At 40.5% G+C, this 22,615-nt stretch overlaps 1 protein-coding gene across 1 annotated transcript; it reads right to left on the bottom strand.

Annotated features, from left to right (window-relative positions):
• Positions 1–2,629: 2,629 nt before the first annotated feature.
• Positions 2,630–22,520, bottom strand: tut1 (terminal uridylyl transferase 1, U6 snRNA-specific). The gene is made up of 10 exons (XM_052112929.1): positions 22,234–22,520; positions 21,449–21,639; positions 19,272–19,475; positions 19,066–19,180; positions 13,885–14,009; positions 13,321–13,547; positions 12,865–12,974; positions 12,631–12,753; positions 9,892–9,984; positions 2,630–4,059 (listed from the first exon to the last, which is right to left on the bottom strand). The coding sequence occupies exons 1-10, from the start codon at positions 22,307–22,309 to the stop codon at positions 2,915–2,917; spliced, it is 2,409 nt and encodes an 802-aa protein (XP_051968889.1). The 5' UTR covers positions 22,310–22,520; the 3' UTR covers positions 2,630–2,914.
• Between the last annotated feature and the right edge of the window lie 95 nt (positions 22,521–22,615).

Here is a 22,615-nt window from a genome sequence, read left to right as displayed (position 1 = left end):
CTGGGCCCCCCAGGGCTGTGTGCTCAGTCCACTGCTGCTCATTCTGCTGTTTCAAGGCAGTGCAGCAATGCACAGCTTGAACCACATCATCAAGTTTGCCGATGACACGACCGTGGTGGGTCTCATCAGCAAGAACGACGAGTCAGCATACAGAGAGGAGGTACAGCGGCTAACGGACTGGTGTAGAGCCAACAACCTGTCTCTGAATGTGGACAAAACAAAAGAGATGGTTGTTGACTTCAGGAGAGCACAGAGTGACCACTCTCCACTGAACATCGACGGCTCCCCTGTGGAGATCATCAAGAGCACCAAATTCCTTAGTGTTCACCTGGCGAAGAACCTCACCTGGTCCCTCAACACCAGCTCTATTACCAAGAAAGCCCAGCAGCGTCTCTACTTTCTTCGAAGGCTGAGAAAAGCACATCTCCCACCCCCATCCTCACTACATTCTATAGAGGGACTATTGAGAGCATCCTGAGAAGCTACATCACTGCCTGGTTTGGGACTTGCACCGTTTCACAATATCTTGGCATGATGTTGCACAAATTTGGTGCCAGTCACATGAATCCCCTAAGATAATTATTATAAAAGTTCAAAGCCTGTGATTTTCAGAAAATCCAAAATGTCTGACTTCCTGTTGGGCGAGCTAATGACTGTAAGTTTTATGTATGAAAGTTGTTTAACTTAGTGAGAACAATATATGTACCAAGTTTGGTGACTCTAAAATGGGGGTGCTACAGAGAACCCATTAAATGCCCATTTTAAAGGGGGTGCTACAGAGGGCCCTGCAGAGGATAGTGAGGACAGCTGAGAAGATAATCAGGGTCTCTCTTCCCTCCATAAAAGACATTTACACAAAACGCTGCATCCGCAAAGCAACCAGCATTGTGGATGACCCCACACACCCCTCACATAAACTCTTCACCCTTCTGCCGTCTAGAGGTACCGAAGCATTCTGTATCTTTTTGCACTACTACTGTCTTACTGTGCCTATTGTCCTGTTCCTTGTAGTAATTTATTGTACTGTCCCATAGATTTTGCACACGTTTGCACGTGCACTTTATGTAGAAATGTTATTTAGTCTGTGTAGTCTCATGTGGTTCTGTGTTTGTCCTATGTTGATTTATGTAGCACCATGGTCCTGGAGGATCGTTGCCTCGTTTTGCTGTGTACTGTACTAACTGTATATGGTTGAATGACAATAAAAACCACTTGTTTTGACTTGACTTCATTTAATCATTCCAAATATTAAAGGATAGTTAACCATAATTCTTGGTGCTTTTTACCCTTGTCCTACCAAAATCAATATATTTTGTAATATTCCTTTCGCTAACAAAAGCCTGTTCCTTATTGACATGTTCCACCAGGAATGATGTCATTCCTGGTGGAAGATGTCAATAAGGAACAGGCATCATTTTGGACATCAGCATGTATTAGATTTGATAAATTCGGTGATGTTTTATAGTATTGCTGGTTTTTCTCTTATTTCAAGCATTTAACTGTAGGGCAGTGACGTAGCCACAGGGGTCACCCCAAAACATCAGCTTGTACACCAAAGTGAGAGTTTGACGTTTAATAATAGTAAGGTTGTAAAAATGCATCAATCTTTGAACGAAAGTTTAATAATTGATTATAGAACTAAATAACCCATTAATATGACTACTGTATAATAATACCCAGTATGATACAGGGACGGTCTCAGATTACATGAGCACAGAGTGAAACTAAGAAAACAAGTGCACACTTCAAATAAGAAAGTTTATGCTACAATTCGGCTTTCTGCATCATTATTCATAACTGTGTGCATCCATATGAGCAAAATAAGCCAACTGATGTGTGCTTTTCTTCCCGAATTATGATTGATGAATAGATGAGATATGCAAATGTATTACACATAATGAACATTCTACTTACCAACTGTTAGTTAGTTTGCATTAAGTTAGATGTTATCCATTATTCATATTGGTTCAATTATTTATAAAACATTAGTTTTGTTTTTCTGTTTTTAATTTCAGTCACACATAATCCAAACAACCCTTTTCTCCCTAAAAGCAAAGAATGTACAATAAAGATTCTGAATCCATTTACTGCTCAACAGTTCCAGGGCTCCCACCCTTTCTGACCAATTAATGTCTATGCCTTTTCCAGGTATTTGTGATTACTTGATTCAGACTTATAAAAATCAATTTGATACAGACCAATTTGAAAATTAATAATCTTAAGAACTAATTATTTGAAGAGAAGTGACTCAAAAGTTCAATTCATTGATAAATTAGACACCCTTTTGGCTTGGAAGCAAGTTGTACTCAAACTTACAAAATAGCAATATTTAACAATTGAAATACTTTAGAGCAGAGAAAAAAAATAGCAAAACCGGAATGACCCAATTATAATAATCAATCATCCACCACGACGTAATATAATTCATTAGCCTAACTGTAAATTGTTTACGGTTGCCAAGTAACATAGCAATTTAATTACAGATTTAATACAGATTTCAGCTTATTTGCATTCAGGTGTGCAATATCATATTATCCAATCAGATTTTAGAGTCAGAACAATCCACCTTATAAAGAAAGTCACAGTCTCAATTGTTCAAGTATACATTTTACACTTTAATATGATGCTTCACATTCATAACATTTAGAGGCAAAAATGCCAAAAAGAAACAAGCAAACAAACAAACAGAAACTGTATTTGATCAGTAAACTATTTTATAACCAATTCTGAGAAAACATAATGCAAAGAAATAAGCACGTAAACTTTCTCAAAGTTCTCTAAAATAATCACAAAAGTATAATTATTTTCTATGCTTAAAGGGTTCGCAGATGACAAACCTCTGAGCACTACTTGATAATCAATTTTTTTTTCTTGCACAATTCAATATCAATTATTCATTTAAACAACAAAGAAATTATGGCATTTCCGTAACATGCTCCATCCTCCCTAGAAGTGTTTCTGTCATTTTGGGCAGGAAGGACTCTAGAAAATGGAAGAAGTCTTGGAAGACACCTGCTTGACCATGGCTGGGGTTTAACCGGAGCAGCACCATGGTACTTTCATTCCCACCAACAACTTCTGCATCCACTTTGAATTCCAGCAATTCCTGGAGTTTCTCCTCTTTCTCCACAATGCTCCGGGTCACCCTGCTCTCAATGTCAACGCAACCCCCTTCAGGCTTTGAGGTCTCATCGCTGGTCTTTAAAAGATCTCTCCGGACCTTGCGACGGCCCGCCCAAACGCAGTGTCTTTGAGTCCAACTCCAGTGGACTGCCTCTGGGTTCTCCATATCAACATCTAGTCTCTGTTTTTTAGGTTGTATAAAATTGGAGGTCGATGGGCCCTCTTCCATTGTTAGAGGTCTTTTCTTACTAGCTTGACCTGGGGTTTGAGGATGAATATCTTCTATGGTCTGGTTATTATTCACCTCGGTTTCATTCCCATCTCCATCTACTTTGTCCAGACTTTGACATGTGGTTGTCTCTTGACTCTCCTTTGAGGGTGAACATTGTAAAATTTCATGAAACACTGCCTTAACAGCAGAGCAGACCTTTGCAAACCAGAGACCCCTAAAGCTATTCCCAGCCAATGCCAATTGAGCACGCAAGTGTTCTGGCAGAACGGCTGCCTTGAACGGGATGCTGACCTCCATAATTTTCTCAGTCCCAACCTGAGACCTTGGCCCAGTTTCACTGGGTGGTGCAAAGAGCCGCACAAGGCCCCAGGATTTTCCCTTGGTCGATTTGCGCTGGTACTGCAAACTGCGGCAGTATTTCTCAGCCTCGCAGCATTCTTTCATAAAGTTCTTTTGCGTTCGCTCATTGAGGTTCCCAGCCACATTGTGGTTCAGCTCAAATGGGTCGAGGACATTCATAGGCCCCAATTTAGGGACTGTTGAGTGCTTCGGTTTAGGGCTAGAGGCCTCTGCTGTGTCTACAGCTTCCTCGTCCCTTCGGAGGAAGTCTGTGATGGGAAGCGCATGGCCGTCTCTCAGAGACACCACCGAAGCAGAGAAATCAAACTTTGAGTAAAAGGTGAAAAAGCCAAAAAGCAACATGCCTGAGTGAAGAAAAATGGGTACAGTTAAGGGAAGAAAAACAGTGATAACAGACAAGCTCAACACATAACCAACAGCTCTTTTCCAAACCCTAGTTAGCTGCCTCACAGTGTAAAGTCTACATGGGCAGCTATTTTGAAAACCGCAAACTAACCTTCATAAAACCTCATAAGCAACTGATATGAAAGTCAATGTTGTTCCACTCAATGTTGATAAGCCCAAATATTCTCTAAAGGGTTCAAATCTGAACTCTGACCAGGCCAAAACATGAGCTTGATGGACTTGTTCTCAAGCCACTTCTTGGTGGTCTTTGTAATGTGGGCAGGAGCATTGACTTGTTGAAAAATACCGTCTGATTGTTCCACTTTAGAAAACAACTATGGCTGTCACGATTATAACATTTGACTGACGATTAATTTTCAAACAAATAATTGCGATTATGGCAGTTAATAGTATGTTGTAGGGATGTGATGATTAATTGTCTTGTTAAGGGCTTTTACGATTAATTGTCATATTTAAAAATACAAAATTCTGTATGTGTGCTTCATACATTGTAAGAAGTAATTTTTACATATTTAACTTCAAATATATTAATCAAATAATAGGAATAAACTATGATTTCCTTTTAATGCTTAAAAACTTATGAATGATATGAAAAATAATGTTTTAATTATCTAAATTCTTTTACTCTTTACTCAACTTTAGTTTGGGTCAATTTTACATTTACACTATTGTTTTTTGAACATATATATATATATATATATATACATATACACACACACACACACACACACACACACACACATATACATACATACATATATATATATTTTTTTAATTTAAATATAATTATAATGTATTTTATTATATTTGGATTATATTATGTAATAGTAAAACATTTCTTTCCTAATTTCTTGCCCCCCCTCTTCGCGGGTGTCCGTTTCCGCAGTAGACGGCGAACATGCCAAATCCCTGCGCAAAGACGTGATAGGGCCTGTCCTCCCAACCGAAATGGAGAAGGGTCTCTACAGCCCTAACTTTGTTGTACCCAAGAAAAGGCGGCAGCTTACGACCAATCTTGGACTTGCGAGTTTTCAACCGAGCACTGCTCAAACTCCCGTTCAAAATGCTCACGCAAAAGTGTATCTTAACAGGAGTCCGGCACCTAGATTGGTTCGCAGCGGTAGACCTGAAGGACGCGTACTTCCATGTCTCAATTCTGCCGCGACATAGACCCTTCCCACGGTTCATGTTCGACGGCCAGGCGTTTCAGTACAAAGTCCTCCCCTTCGGCATGTCACTGTCCCCTCGCGTCTTCACGAAAGTCGCAGAGACAGCCCTTGCCCCGCTCCGAGAAGCCGGCATCCGCATACTCAACTACCTCGATGACTGGATACTATGCGCTCACAGAGACCAGGTGCTCATACACCTCAGCCGCTTGGGGCTTCAGATCAAACGAGAAAAGAGCAAGCTCACTCCGGTTCAGAGCATCTCCTTTCTCGGCATGGAGTTAGACTCAGTCTCAATGTCTGCACGTCTCAACAACAAGCGTGCACAGTCGGTGCTGAAATGCCTCGCAAAGTTCAAGCCAGGCAGAACCGTCCCTCTAAAACTCTTCCAGAGGCTCCTGGGGCATAAAGCATCCTCCGCCGCAGTCATGCCGCTGGGGTTGATGCATATGAGACCGCTTCATGACTGGCACTCGAGTCCCGAGACGAGCATGGCGCCGCGGCACGCACTGTGTGACAATCACCCCCGCATGCCACCAAACACTCAAACCCTGGACAGACCTCTGCTTTTTATGGGCTGGAGTGTCCCTGCAGCAGGTGTCCCGACGCATCCTGGTCACTACCGATGCCTCCAAATCGAGTTGGGGCGCCGTTTGCAAAGGGCATGCAGCTACGGGCCTTTGGAGAGGGGCCCCGCTGCGCTGGCATATCAGTTGCCTAGAGTTGTTGACTGTTTTCTTTGCCCTGCGGAAGTTTCTCCCATTAATTTGAGACAAACATGTCCTAATCAGGTCAGACACTGCGGTAGCGTACATAAAATGCCAAGGCGGCGTACGCTCCCTCCAAATGTCACGACTCGCCCATCGTCTCCTCCTCCTGACTCAGGTCGCTGCGTGCCACTCACATCTCCGGCAAACTCAATGTGGTAGCGGACACGCTGTCACGACAACGCTTGCCCAGTGGAGAGTGGAGGCTTCACCCCCAGTCGGTCCAGCTGATTTGGGAACGATTCAGCAAGGCCCAGGTAGACCTGCTTGCCTCCCGAGAGACCTCCCACGGCCCGCTCTGGTATGCCCGAACAGAGGCTCCCCTCGGGGCAGACGCACTGGCACACACTGGCCCACGGGGCTGCGCAAGTACGCATTTCCCCCAGTGAGCCTTCTTGCACAGGTGCTGTGCAAGGTCAGGGAGGACGAGTAGCAAGACACACTAGTGGCTCCATATTGGCCCACCCGGGCCTGGTTCTCGGACCTCGTACTCCTCACGACAGCCCCTCCCTGGCGAATTCCCCTCAGGGGCAGGGCACACTCTGGCATCCGCATCCAGACCTCTGAAAACTCCACGTCTTGTCCCGGGACGGGACGCGGAAGATCTAGCTGGCCTACCACCTACTGTCGTAGACATGATCAACCAAGCCAGAGCACCTTCCACCAGGCAGCTCTACGCCCTGAAGTGGCGCTTGTTCGCAGATTGGTGTTCTTCCTTGGCTGAAGACCCACAGAGGTGCTCCTATTCCTGCAGGAGAGGTTGGAGTGGAGGCTGTCCGTCCACCTTGAAGGTGTATGTTGCTGCTATCGTGGCCCACCATGACGCAGTAGATGGCAAGTCCCTTGGAAAGCACGACTTAATCATCAGGTTCCTAAGAGGCGCCCGGAGTTTAAATCCCTCCCGGCCAAGACTGTTCCCCTCCTGGGACCTCTCGGTAGTCCTCGCGGGCCTCCTGAGACCTCCCTTCGAGCCACTAGAATCAGTTGGACTCAGGGCCCTCTCTCAAGACTGCCCTGCTGATCGCGGTCGCTTCCATCTAGAGGGTCGGGGACCTGCAAGCGTTCTCTGTCAGCAGCACTTGCCTGGAGTTCGGTCCGGCAGACACTCATGTGATCATAAGACCGCGACCAGGCTACGTGCCCAAGGTTCCTACCACTCTCTTTAGAGACCAGGTAGTGAACCTGCAAGCACTGCCCCGGGAGGAGGCAGACCCAGCCCCGTCGTTGTTGTGTCCAGTACGTGCTTTGCGTACCTATCTGGACCGCACGCAGGGATTTAGACACTCTGAGCAGCTCTTTGTATGCTTTGGGGGACAGCGGAAAGGAAACTCTGTCTCCAAACAGAGGCTTTCCCACTGGGCAGTAGATGCCATTTCATTGCCTTATCACACTCAGGCCGTGCGCCCCCCCTTGCGGGGCCGAGCTCACTCGACAAGGAGTGTTGCGTCCTCGTGGGCACTGGCCAGGGGTACCTCCCTGGCAGACATTTGTAGAGCAGCGGGTTGGGCAACACCCAACACCTTTACGAGATATTACAATCTCAGGGTTGAGTCAGTCTCATCCAGTGTTTTCTTAGGTACGAGCCAGTAGAACTCGGTAACACACTGATGGGCTGGCCGGGTGAATCGCTTGCATATAGCGCCCTTTCCCTCGGTTGAGGTAAAACTGTGCTTCTTTTTTCCCCAGGAGATTCCACTCAACTGGAATCCCTGGTCGATTCCTCCCTAGCCATCATGGGTCCGCAGTTTGGCGGAGGAACTTGCCGACCCAATCCACTGCGGGTACTCAAATCTACCCTGTACTGGAATAGGTGCTGCACAGGGTGAGGACTCCTACGCAGACTCCCCCTGTGTGTATTTTCCGCGATACGGTCCCCTTACGAGCGGAACCGCGTTTTCCTTGGGTAAGTTTCGGCTGCCCACCGGTCACCGTGTGTAGCAACTCCCCCCTCGCTGAGGCTGGACCTACCACCGCGCCACTTCCACATGTCGCCTAAAAACACATGTGATGTATTCACCACCTTACCTCCCCAGCTGGGTAGGGGTGGTCTCCGCAGGGTCTTTTCCCCCTGAAAGAATAGGAAATTGGGTAAGACCCCCTTCCCTCAGTGCGTGTAAGGGCCCCGGCTGTCTATTGCTCTATGCGAGAAACATAGAGAGAAAAGAGGCCCAGCCAGGCTTGGCCCGTTCCCAGGTTGGCAAGCATCACCTTGTTCCCCAGTCAGGGTAACCAAAAGGATTCCGACGACTTTGGTGAGGCATTGGGGAAGGGTACGTGCAGTCTGATATAGCCGGTCGTCTGGCACGTAAAACACCTGCCCGCTCCTGTGTCAGAACACGTACACGGCTCAGCGCATGGCGTGATTTAAATTGGACCCCTAGTGTCGACACAACGTGGAGAAAGCGACAGAAGGGGAACGTCTAGGTTACGAATGTAACCTCTGTTCCCCGATGGAGGGAACGAGACATTGTGTCCTTCCCGGCCACGTCGCTGAGCCGAGCCGCTGTAGTGGCCGGACCATTTCCGGCTCCTCAGAAAAATCCTGAATGAACTCTAGTATTTGCTTCGCCTTTGTACCCGTATGTCCGGGGGCGGGGTATGCAAATACTAGCTGCCAACTTCTCATTGGCCTTTTTTCATAGATCAGAGGTATATTCGGTGCTCAAGAGAGACCCCTAGTGTCGCTTCTCCGACACAACGTCTCGTTACCTCCATCGGGGAACGGAGGTTACATTCGTATCCTAGACGTTAATGCACTAGGAACTAACATGAATGAACAATGAAAAAGTTTTATATTAACCAAGATTAACAAAGATTTAATAAACACTGTAAAAAAAATATAATTAATAGTTAGTTCATGATAATTAATGTTAACAAAAAGAATTGTTAATCTGCACAAAATCCCTCAAACGGAGCGCAGAAGGTAGGAAATATATAGCAAACAATTGGGAAGGGATCCTTTTAAAAATCTTTGTAATTTGGATTGTAATATGATATGATAAACAATGGATTACCCAATGGTATGATATCCATTAATGCTGCATTAACGGATTTCATACCATTGTCTCAGAGGTTAACGTTTGCAGTTTTGGATGGATATTCCCCTTAATATGTGCTTACTCCTTTTTACAATGGTCATGCTGGTTTTTACACAAAGTAAAAAATTACATAAATATGTAATATTACATGTTCTTAGGAGTGCCGACCCCTCTTTGTCATGTGGCTAGTATTATTTCTCGATTGCGCATTTAAATTAACAGATTTTACAGAGATTGGTCTCAAAAACTCGTGTCAATTTTTATTACATCCGCAACCCAAGTTAATTTCTCGATCTAAACAGGGAAAAACTCATCTATACTGAACATTTTCTAATGTCTGGACTGTATCTGCCGGGTTTTATGATAAACATACAAGCGGTTCGATATGCTGGCAATGAGTAATTAATTTGTGAAGATAAAAGTCACGATTTCACTGCAAATATCATGTCAGTAATGCGGTAATTGCAGCTTAACAATCGTGAATTTAACCTATCTGCAACAGTGGTAACGGTTCAAACGTGTTTTATATTCAACCACTTTATTTTATATTATATTAATTAAAGTCTTACTTGAATAAAGTCCTGACAGTGAGAATCTCAAATTGTGTGCGTGACGCAGAAGCAGCTGTGAAGTTTGAGTGAATGAATCAGTTCTGAGGGAAGTTTGACTGACACTTGTTTGGGTGACTGGTCAGGACATTGTCGATAACATCTGAACCCCCACAGAAATATTTAAACTGAGCTTATTCATTCAATTTAACGTTAAGTCATCTAAATGTATTAAACAGTATGTGTACTTACACAGTTCTTCAGTGTTTTTGCTAGGTGGTACACTAAAGGGTTGACTTGGGAAAGTACAGTCCCAATCCTCAATAATACACTCTTCTTCCTCACCTGCACAAACAAAAATCATAATTAATACTTAACACACCTCCGTGAAGTTGTTGGCACCCCATATAATTAAATCATTACCAAATCTATACCATTCGTTTGTGCTGATTTCGGTGTTTGAGATATTAGACATGATTTATTTTGGCTGCGTGACGTCAGTTTCCACCCCATGTGGTCCAAATCGCTGTTGTTTGTTTGTGCTCGATTTGTGCCATTAAAATAAATACTGTATCTATTTCCCTGAATTCCTTAGAAATAAGAATTTGCTGAACAAATCTGTACATTTGTATATGGGTAATTATTCATAGTTCTTTTCGCAAGTAAACAGCAACAGTATTCAGCTCTGAATTTGCTTTTATTCGTTTTAATTTGTCTATAAGTGGCGTGACACGTGTTGACGGTGTATGCGTAATTGTATAGTCCTATATGTTAGCTAATATTCAAAATATTTATTTGAAATTTCAGCACAATGTTTTAAAACATGTTAGGTGCCTTTCACATGCTGGAATGAGTTGTTGCACTAAAACTACACACAGCACCACAAAAGAGCAAAACGTATGCGTCTCGACTCGAGACGTACATTTAACAGTTTAGGTACTTTTTATCTTGATATTTCGTCTAAAAAACACGAACATGCCACCAAAGACGCATATGCATAAATCACTTGCATATGTGAGCGAGACATAGGAGAAGGCCTGCTCTATTTCTGTGATGACAAAATGCAAGAAACAGAATCTCAAAGAAAAATAAGGGCTTGTGAGTTAATCGGAGAGCCTTAAAATAATGTGTGAAAGTGAAGAATTTAAGGCAGAAACATTTTACTATTGCATAACAAAAAACAAGGAAAAAGTCCAGTGGATCAAAAGTAAATTGGACAAATAAGAGAGATATATTTTAGTTATGTAGACCTATTTGATAATTAAAATATTATTTTAAACTTTATACTTTTATATTTGACTGTCGTTCATACGTTTATATTCATACATTCATATACCCTTATTTTATTATATGACCCAAGCTAAATTTGTATAAATGACATTGTCGTGTGCATATAGCAAACATAGTGAGTTTGTACGGTAATTAATCGTCATATTCGTGACACACCTAAAACAGACAATAATCATCATAGCACTAAAACAGGTAATTAATCATCATAATCTCAATTATTTGTTGCAAATTTCACAATCGTGACCCCTAATTTTCATTATTAGGTTTCCCACCTTGTGAATTGTTTTGTTACAAATGTGTAGGAAATTTCAAACAGTGTATATCATTATTCAAAATGCGATTTCATGACATAATATAAATTGATTGAATGTGAAATCTGTACATTTTCAAAAAGCTAAAATGTGATTAAAATAATAAAGCAAAATATATTTAAAAAATGTTTTTTATATACTATATTGCATGAATATATTTGAAGAGGCAAAAAATTCAACATGAACTATCAGCATGGCGGATGAGGAGCTGGTGCCGAAAAAAAGACTCAACAGCAGTTGTGTGGCAGTGGTTCACCTGAAAAGGAGGTTTGTGTAGTTTATATTTTATTACTGCAATTTGCGAGTACTTTGATCTTGAGTAATTGAATGTTTATCAATTGACTGCTGATTACAACTTTAATATTTAAAATAAAGTTAAACTCAGGCCATTTAATGACCATTTTGACAACTGAATCTTTAACTCAATGCTGCGTTTTAAATTGTATAAATTGATAAATCCATAGGCTTGTTCCAGTCTGGATATTCTCTATAGTACATCTCAAAATTGGGAAGATCGTGATTATGTGTTATAAGATTGTGATATGATTTTTTGGAAAGATCAGTGACCAAAACAAATTAAATCAAAAACATCTTCTATTTGAACTTTTTCAGTTTAGTCTTTTGTGACTTTAGCTGAAAGGTGAGTAGTTTGCATCCCTGGTTTAAATATTAGACCAAATCTGACATTTCCTGACAGAAAAAGAGAGATGTGTTTGAGTTTGATGGGGTGAAATATTAAATCTTTGCCAAAAATGAATGCTTCAACAATACCAAACACGGCACAAACCAGAAGTGAGCACAAACGATGGAGACATGTGAGAATGATTGACATGCGGTTTAGCCTGTGCAATTTCACAGCTCCCAAAAGCTATCTTGTTAAATACAAAGAAAATAATATGTTGTTTATTTTAAAGGCACAAACGAACGGCACCGTTTCAGTGTGATTCGGAGCGACGTCACTGCTACCGAAACATTTCTTGCTAAGGAAGGGAAATAATTACAGCGTTTATTTTAATGGCACAACCGAAGCACAAATGAACAGTGATATGGACCACATGGGGTGGAAACAGCCAAAATAATAATGTCTAATATCTCAAAGACTGAATCAGCGCAAACATACATTTCTGCGGCATAAATCAGCACAAATGCTGCACAAACGAATGGTATAGATTTGGTAATGATTTAATTATATGGGGTGCCAACTTCACGGAAGTACTTAACACATTTCTAATGTTCTCATGACAGACAAATTGTTTAAAGTTAGAGTTAATTCTTAAAGCTAGGTTATTAATCTTGGCTTTTAGAAGGAAACTTCTAATTGGTTCTCAAATAATTATATACTTCATTTGAAAATACTCATAGAAATGCACAGCAATCTTGGTTAACATACAGGCCATGTTCTTAAGCTGGTTCACCAAGGGCAGTACAGGAGGGTCTCGATTCTGCAGGTAGAAGATCACCAGCAGTGTAAGAGCATAATTGTTCAACAACGGTCCAGCACCAGATGGGTTTCCTATGAAATAACAGATGAAAATGGTTTAAATCAGATCTGTACAAGCCATACAGTATGTATAACATTTATAATCTAGTTTTCACATTTATCAAACATATACCACTTTATTACCTGCTAGCTGTTTCTGTTTGGCCCATAATCTGATGGTGTAGACTAAAGGTCGGAGTCTGGAGTCAATGCCGGAACACAACTGCAGAAATCGAGTGTTTCTCACTGCCAATCTGGTGCAGAAACAGAAAGAGTGGTTATAGAGACAGAAATGTCACAATAAAAAGATAAAAGTCCAATGGGCTGCAATACTCTGTGAAATGAAAACCTTTGAATGTCCAAAAGCAACTGTTTTCATGTAGTCTCCCAAAATGAGGTCATAACGGCATATAGAATTATAAAAGTATCATCAAAATGCTGTTTAAAATAGTTTTAGATTAAGTATAGCATGTCAACTATGCATTTTCACTATAGAAATTTCCCATGACTCCATAACTTTATTTAATTTCCAAGACTTCTCCAGGCCTGGAACTGACTGTGGGAACCCTATTTTAGTCTAATAAAAGATTCAAAATCAACCTGTTGTTGATGCTGATATCTCCTTGGAGACTAAGCTCTTGATGACTGAACTTGATGACAGGAAGACGGGCAGAGCTGAGGGTCTGTACTTTGTGAATCCCTGGAACACACTTCCTCAAAATCGCTGCCACCAGGTCCAAAACCTCAGCCGGACTGGCAGTGGACAGGTCTATATCAGACAGAATGGAGTCTTCAGAACGGCAGTCCTCAGATGGATTCTCTCCTGTCTGTTGGAAATGGGGAAACCAGTTGCAGGTTTTAGAGTTTTTCTTTTAGATATCTGTTTGCCAGACATACAGCGGCCCCAAAAAGTCTTTGGACCCTTTATCCACACTTAATGTATGTTTGTCATTGAATTGATTAACAAAATATCAAAGTAACTCACATTGTTTTTTAAAGAAACACCACAAAAACTATTTTCTTACATTTAACAAAGTGATAAAACATGATAAATTAAGACTTGAGTTTTCAAAAGTGCCCAAAAACCCACTGTAGGGGCCACTGTAAAACGTTTGAGGTTTGAGATCACAGACATCCCTTTAATAGAGTTCAATGCTGACACACCTGTTCAGAAGACTTTGCGCGAGCTTGAAAGACTTTGGTGTTCTCCAGGTTGAGAAACAGATCAAGGTCACAGGAGTGAATCCCAAATGTGTTCACAGAGGAGCCAAATGGCACAATCTTGCAATCTAGAACAAATGACATAAAGATACATGGTAACAGTTTGAATATGCAGACAAGATTTGTGCACAGCCCCTTAAAGAACAAGGCAGGACTTTTTTTTCTAAAATAGATTTATGTGCCCTTGCAATAAATTTACCATGGTTTTACAACAGTACCCATATTTTAACTATTGTGAGGGAACGCAAGACTTGTTGGGAGGTAGCGCAAGCCTTGTTGTGATGGAACGCAAGACTTATCGGGAGGGAAAGCAAGACTTATCGGGAAGGAACGGAAAACTTATTGGGAGGGAACGCAAGACTTGTTGGGAGGGAACGCAAGATTTGTTGGGAGGGAACGCAAGACTTGTTGGGAGGGAACGCAAGACTTGTTGGGACGGAACGCAAGACTTGTTGGGACGGAACGCAAGACTTGTTGGGAGGGAACGCAAGACTTGTTGGGAGGGAACGCAAGGCTTACCGGGAGGGAACACAAGGCTTGTTGGGAGGGAACGCAAGACTTGTTGGGAGGGAACGCAAGCCTTACCGGGAGGGCATGCAAGACTTATTGGAAGAGAACGGCATTTACTGCTATAGTGGACACAGGTTGAAACACCAAGGCCACTTGGTCCAGAAAACAGTTCACCAGCTTCAGCCATCCAGACCGCTGGATTGGGCCACACTCCAGAGCCGAGGGATCATGTTCCCATGGCCCCACCTCCAGGTGGATTGGAACAGTCCCCAAGTTACGAGGTAACAAGTACCTCCTCACAGTTACCTCTCTGTTGATTCAGATCGAGGCACCCATTTCACCTCAAGCATCATGACTACCATGTACGAAATCATAGGCGTGGAAGTCAACTTCCACATACCGTATCATCACCAGTCATATAGACAGGCTGAATGTGCCAACCGTACCATTATCAACATGCTTAAAGTATTTTAACAGCAATGGCAGATATTGGGATGTGAAACTCCCCCTGGTGCATAAGGACAGCTGTGTTTTACACACCAGTCTGAGCCCATTCCACAAGATAACCACAATAATTTCCAAGGTGTGGCAGGGCGGAGGACGGGGCCGGAATTCTACACCCTTATCAGGCTAATCAAGCCTCCGAGTGGGATAAAGGCCAACTGCGGAGGATGGTGCGGGAGAGAGAGATCGTTTACGGACATGTCCGTCATGTGTGTGTGTTTGTCTTTTGTTTAAATTAATCATTAAAATATTGTTTATGTCGTCAAGCCCGTTCTCGCCCACTCCTTTCCATTGAACTGCGTTACACTGATAAGGGACCGGGTGTGTAGAATCACGACCCGGCCCCACCCTACGCCCTGCCACACAAGGATAAGCCTTTTAACCTCTAACCCTCCTTTCCTTTAGTCTAATGTTTTGGTCCTAGTATCCATTGTCATGTCCTACTATGATTTTGTTACAGCCAAAGAACAGCGTGTTACGGATAAAGCTGTGTTTACATATAACATGGAATTTTTGTCTTTTTGTGTGATGAATGTAGTTTTAGACTTCTATGCCCAGACGATAAAGCCTCTGTGAAATCTATGAACTGTATGGACTGTGCAACCTTATTCTTTTCTATCAGGAAGACACAGACGGCATAATTCACAGGTTACTGTGAACCTACAGGAACTGTTCGGTCCTTCGGTTGCTCTAAAGATCCTGGACAACAACCAACTCTTCAGACCAAAGGGGGAATGTTGGGCCTCATGTACACAAATAGGAGACAAAGTCAGGCCTACATACAGTTATTATTATATTAAAATTGATTTTAATAATTACAAATCTTGATAATTATTAATTATTGCTAATAATCAAAACCGGTCCTAAACAGCAAGGGAACGCAATATACTTTTATAGTGTGTTTTTTTTTTTGACAAACCATCTTGCTGCATAGAAATGAAGAGCATTAGTTGAAAAATAGAGGTAGTTGACAAATAGCATGTCCATGGACTTTTTTTATCAACAAGATTTTAGGTTAAATTTATATGAATTTTTAAGGTTATAAAGTTTTTCACCATTTGAATGACATTTTTGCCTTCACCTGTTGTTTGAGACACATGCATTTTGAAAAGAACAAATAATCTATAGTTGAGGAATCCATATTAATTATACAAAAATAAAAAAACATGCTGATTACAATAGTTTTAGATTGAAGATAGCATGTCACACCACATGATGTCAACTTTCCAAAATGATTTCATGTTAACTACCCTTCAAAACTTCTCCCTTTGTGTTACACTGAAAAAAATAACAGCATAGAATTGTGAAACAACATGAGTGAGTGAGTACATTTTTGGGTGAACAACTCCTTTAACGCTATAAGTGCGGAGCCACTGTAACCTACTCTTAGCAGGACTAAAGGGGTCAGAAGACCACATAGTCTTCAGACAGTGACACTGCTACTGCTACTGACACATAATGAATGCTAGATGGCGCCTCTTGCGAGTAGCCAATGGATTGGTCTTAAAAATGTCACTGCGAGTTTTAGTTTTAAATGCATATAGACTGAATTTATTGACAATTTGTCTGCAGTTGATCCAGATCCATTTGTCCTGGTAACATTGTCTTATATTTATTTTAGGATATGCTCCTATATTTAGTTTGTATGATTTCGTTCTCATTTGGCATAAATTATGTTTTTATGATCGAAAGCTTGTAGCTCAAGGAGCACGAGGGTGATATGAATATTTATCACCATTATACAAGCCAAAATATGATTGAGTAAATATTACAATTTCATCATGGAAACTTTTTTTCTTGAGCACTGATTTCTGCTCATTTATTTGCATTAACTTCTATCTGTTTTATACAATAGAATTGAATCTGTTATCCTTTGAATTATTAATGAATTATCATCTATATTCATTTTTAGCAAAGGCTTTGTCTTGCAATAAAAATTATCATAATATAAAGGCTAATAATTGTAGTGTATATAGTATAAATAATAATAATTTTAGTGCAGTTATTCGTAATTAAATCGTTGAATTCTTGACATCTTAACATACATTTACAGCAATAAGCTGAAATAAAAGCGTTCTTTTCTGTGCATGTGTTTACACATACATGTGCGTGTAATCTGTCATTACCTTCACTGTAATTAATAATAAAATACCATTCATGTATTTTCAGTCTTTAAAAAAATATTTTCATAGAATAAATGTAATTCTTTACGTCCAGATTTATTCTGTTTGCATTACCATTTCAGAATATTTAAGAAGTCATTATTATCTTATTATTATAATTATTATTATGATAGAAGAACAATGATAATTATATTTGTGTGTGTGCGCAATTAAGTCCAATTTGTTCTTATTTTAGGATATGCTCGTATATTTAGTTTGTATAATTTCGTTCTCGTTTGGCATAAATTACATTGTGATTGTAGGCCTGTAGCTGGAAGAGTCCACTTCTGTGTTTCACCACCAAGAGGTCTAAATATCGACGAGATATTTTTGTGCAGTGTGATCCAACCTACCATGATACAATCACGTTTGTGATATGCTCTCAACATATTCTTTTGAAAGAAGCTATAGATTAATGCATTTATGTTTGACTGCTTGTCTGCTTGCATTTATGTTTGACTGCTTGTATAAAAATTGTGAGAAAAGAAATTTACCCAAAAATAACCAGTACATTTCAGAGGTTAAGATTACATAAAAATGTGTCTTTTCACTCATCCATATGGTTTGCAATTTGAAAGCATTGAGGTGATCTGATATGCAGAGTTTAAGCCAAACAGCATTCAGGATATTGTTCTGCCAACTAAGATATTGAATCAGTAATTTGAACTGTGAATGTTGAGATATTTGTAACTCCACCATATACATTTCCAACATCCCAACCCCCTCTCCAACACACACACAATGGAATGCTAATTTGGGCAAATATATTCTACCCGATCAAAATTGTCTGATAACCGCTGACCAGCCGGCCTACTGTTGTCTTTCCCTAGATAGGGATGTGCGTTCAGCATGTAGCATGTTTCAACTGTTATGTTCTCACAGGGCGTGTATGAAGCAATGCTGTTTTTCACAAATTTGTCAAATATCTCAGATATCATGGCAATATATATATAGGGCAGCTCTTGTGTTCTTGTCATCAAAGCGCATGATATCTCGGAATTTCTGTCACGACATTGTCTCTTTGAAAAAAAAGAGTGTCCAAATTCATTAGGCCAAAAGTCACCCAATCTCATGCTTTTGCCTCCCGTAACACCTCTCAAATAAACGAGACCAACAAATGCTTTTAGTTCGTCATCTGTCAGTTTGAACTTTTCAGCGTTATTCCATCCAGCTTCCGCATCAGAGTAGTTTTGTATGTTTTGCCACATTTCTGTGTCAATCCAACACAGTAAGCTGCACAATGGACTTGTAATATTGTCCTTGGCATAAGATGTTGGCCCTGGGGTTCTCTCATTATACTGGCCTCTTGGGCTCTAACCAGAGGGTTGCAAGTATTTTTTAACAGAGCTCCAGGCAATCTGTGGCTACTTTATAGCTCTCGATACAATGATCATAATAGCACTGCCAATTTATCAGCTTACTTGTCAATTGCCCTCAAATAATTTTCGATGCCTCATTATATATTGAATAGGTGGAATTTGCATCCATATTTTTCACCTTAGCATGTTTACAAAAAATTTATGAATATATATACACAATATATTCACATAGATATTGTCATTTTAAATATATAGACTATAGGCCTACTGTCTATATTTTCAATGTATATATATTGTATTTAGTTATAAAATAATACACTTTACAGGTAAATATAAGCTACACGCATACAAAATTATTGTAGGACTAGAAGTGAGCCCCTGCATCATCTGCTGGGAGAAAAGAGAATAGCAGGCCATCTATTCACAGAATTAGAAGCAAAATACCTTTAAACTAACTTTTCCTGGTGCAATTTTGAAAATGTAAGCGCACTGGGCAATAAAACTCAAATACCTATTAAAAGTCAAGAAAGTAGGGTCCTGGAATGTGATCGAGTGCAAAGATAATTTTTTTCTTAAAGCACAACGTTTAGATGATCGTATGCTTGGACCTTCTAGTGTTAAGGGCTGACCTGGAAAGAACTCTGTGAAGACTTCCTGTAGAAGCTGAACCAGAAGATCTCGCACTTTCTTCTCATTGTCTTTCAACTCAAAACTCTCCATCACCTTCTGCATCTGCTCATTTACCTTTCACATGCAAAGAGAGAAACCATAATTACACTTGGCAAAACCTTTAAAACTAGGAATGTAACAACTAGACTGTGAATCTGACTCTTACAGATGTAGCTTTGCAGAGCTCAAAGTTGAGTTTGTCCAGGCTGATCTGGTGTTTGTAGTCTTGTCTTCCTCTGCTGGCCAGTTTGAATTCTTTCTTCTCTCTGGGCTTAACGCGCAGCTTGAGACCACTGAGCTGATGTTGTAGTTGTGCTAAAGCTGCCTGGGCATTCTGCTGCTCAGCAAATTCAACTATGGCATATACACCCTACAGATAACAACATAAACATTAGCTCAAATTAAAACTGTCATATATTCAATAGCATTATTTGAACACTGGTACATTTTATGAAACTGTTGGGCCAGAAAAGTAATATGAGTGATGCCAGTGCAAATCTCACCACCATTAAAGTAGGGTGTTGTTGCCAGGGCATTGCTATGCAGTTGCTAAGATGTTCTGAATGGATTCAAGATGGTGGCTTTGTGGCCCAAATCAAATTAATTTATACTCTCAATGGTATTGTAATCTATGGGATTTTTTTATTTATTTTTTTTGCACAATTATCATCCGTAAAAAATATGATAACTATTTACAATTACCCTTTTACAGTATTGTGGAAAAGTATTTGCCCCCATCCTGATTTCTTTTGTTTTTGTGTATATCTCATACTAAATTGTTTAAAAATTCAACTTAAAACAAAGGCAATCTGAGTAAACAAAATACAGTTTTTAAATGATAATGTTATTTATTGAAGCAAAAAGTTATCCAATATAGCACACAGTTAGTGTGAAAAAATATTTGCCCTTATTTACTAAATCCCCAAATCTATGAAACTGCATTCATAATAGGGTTCAGCTGGAATAGACACACCCATGCCTGATTACTGCCAGACCTGTTCAATCAAATCAACATCTAAATAGAACTTTTTCAGCAGCATGAAGTTTGCTAAAAGTTCTCACCCAGTAGCAGACTATACCAAGGTCTAAAGAAATTCCAGAAATTATGAGGAAAAAGGTCATTGAAATGCATCAGTCTGGGAAGGGTTACAAAGATATTTCAAAGGCTCTGGGATTCCAAAAAACCAGAGTGCAAGCCATTATCTCCAAATGGTGAAAACTTGGCACAGTAGTGAACCTTTCCAGAAGTGGCTGACCTTCCAAAATTCCTCAAAGAGCACAGCGACAATTCAACAAGGAAGTCAGAAAAAAAAGCCAAGGACAACATCCAAGAACTGCAGAACTCTCTCGCATCAATAAAGGTCACTGTTCATGACTCCTCTATCAGAAAGACACTGGCCAAAAATGCCATCCATAGAAGCATGGCAAGGCGAAATGCACTGCTAACGTAGAAGAACACAGAGTCTCGATGATCCTCAAAGCTTTTGGGAGAATGTTCTATGGACCGAGTCAAAAGAGGAACTGTTTGGAAGACAGGGGTCCCATTACATCTGCTGTAAATCAAACACAGAATTACACAAAAAGAACATCATACCTACGAACAAGCATGGTGGTGGTAGTGTGATGGTTTGGGGATGCTTTGCTGCTTCATGGCCAGGGTGACTCGCAATAATTGAGGGGAAACATGAATTCTGCTCTCTACCAGAAATTCCTAAATGCGAACGTCCGTGAGATGAAGCTCAAGCACAACTGGATTATGCAGCAAGACAATGATCCAAAGCATAGGAGTAAGTCACCTCTGAATGGCTCAAAAGAAGCTAAATTAAAGTTATGGAGTGGCCTAGTCAAAGTCCTAACTTGAAATCGATTGAGATGTTGGTGCAGGACATTAAACGGGCAGTTCATGCTCAAACACTTCAATGTGGCAGTTCATTTTTCACATGGGTAATATAGGTGATAACTTCTTTTTTTTTTTTGCTTCAATAAAAAAGATTATATATTTGAAAATTGTATTTTGTGTTTGTCTTTGAATTATGTTATCTCGTTTGAAGATCTCAAACAATTTAGTATGAAAAATACACAAAAACAGAAGAAATCAAATTGGCCGATACTTTTCCACAGCACTGTAATTTCATTGCCATCTGACAACAGCAAAGGCCAACAAAATCACTGATGATGAAATGGACGGGTATTTTCAGGTTTGAATGTGGCACATGTATGGCATTCTTTCAGTGCAAAAGTTAAATCTTTTCTCTTGCAGTCAAATAGACCAAAGCAAAACAAAGATTAAATAATTATCACTGGTGAAAAATAACACTATTTCAAAGACAGAGTGTTTAGAACCTTCGCCTTGTCCATGATGACATCAGATACCGGTCCAAACTGTGTGAAATACTCCTTCAGGTCGGTTTGAGTAGTGTCGGGCTTAAAGCCACTGACAAACACACTGTTCTCCTCCTGAGATTTACGCTGTGTTCTGAGACGCAGCAGATGCTGGTGCTTCTTCCCTTTAACATGAGCTTCCAGACTCGGTTCTAAAGAAACAAACTTCAGTTAAATGTGGGATAAAAACCACAAAAGGCAAAACCCAGAACATTTCTTTGAGGAATACATCAAGAAGTTGTTGTGCTCAAACTTACATAAAAGTACAGTGCCAGTATCAGGGTACAGTGATCGTCTCAGATGGGACTACCATAGTATATTTACATAGGCTATTCAATGATAATGAATGATTACCATATTAATCACCTTGGTGTTGGGTAATGCCTATGGTATTATCATTGGTGCCACGACTAAATAAATACAAATAGAAAAGAATGGTAGTACTAAGGTTGATTGGGTGTGTTTTTGGCACGTGCGTAGTTGTACATTTGGATTTATCAATTTTACACATGTATATATCTATAACAAGAACAATGGCATGGGCAGGGTACTCAAGACACTTCAAAAAATACCTTGATACTTTTTGGTTAGTACAATAGAGAAAAATAATAATTCCACAAATTGTTGGAACTAAATTATTTATATATGTTTTGTAAATCCTACTTCCAGGTATGCAAACAGTACAGCAGCGTGTCTCACTTGCGTTAGCGCTGATGTTTTGACTTTATTTCATGTCTTAAACTTACTGTTGGGTATATTAACATGGCAAAGGTTGCAGTGAAACCCTCTCTGAGTTGTCTGGATGTCTTTATCAAGCTCCATTGACAGTCTATGCGGACGATTTGTTTAAAAGAAAAGCGTCTGAGTTCTAAATCAACCCACTCAAATCTCCCTCCGTGATGCTCATCTGTGTCCGTACTTTCAGCTCTTCCTCCGGAAAACAGACCGTTGCACATCAGTTCCGCCCTTCAGCAAGGAAGGCTCCCAGATAATCTTCTTTCTTCTTCTTCTTCTTCTTCTTCTTCTTCTTATTGGCGGCTCGCATTCTAAAATAGAACATTACCGCCAGCTACTCTCTTTCCCTTCTCTCCACAGACCTTTAAGGACTCGTGCTTCCAATGGCGCTGC

This window comes from Xyrauchen texanus, chromosome 40, assembly GCF_025860055.1.
Source record: "Xyrauchen texanus isolate HMW12.3.18 chromosome 40, RBS_HiC_50CHRs, whole genome shotgun sequence".
NCBI lineage: Eukaryota > Metazoa > Chordata > Actinopteri > Cypriniformes > Catostomidae > Xyrauchen > Xyrauchen texanus.
This window is presented reverse-complemented; position numbering and strand designations above follow the sequence as displayed.

Bases quoted from the DNA above. Each gene is read 5' to 3' on its own strand.
- tut1 (XM_052112929.1), bottom strand. From the start codon at position 22,309: ATGGAGCTTGATAAAGACATCCAGACAACTCAGAGAGGGTTTCACTGC. The intron at 21,640-22,233 runs GTAAGTTTAAGA...TTGTTTCTTTAG, and splicing joins CCATGTTAATATACCCAACA to AACCGAGTCTGGAAGCTCAT. The intron at 19,181-19,271 runs GTAAGAGTCAGA...TGCATGTGAAAG, and splicing joins AGCTCTGCAAAGCTACATCT to GTAAATGAGCAGATGCAGAA.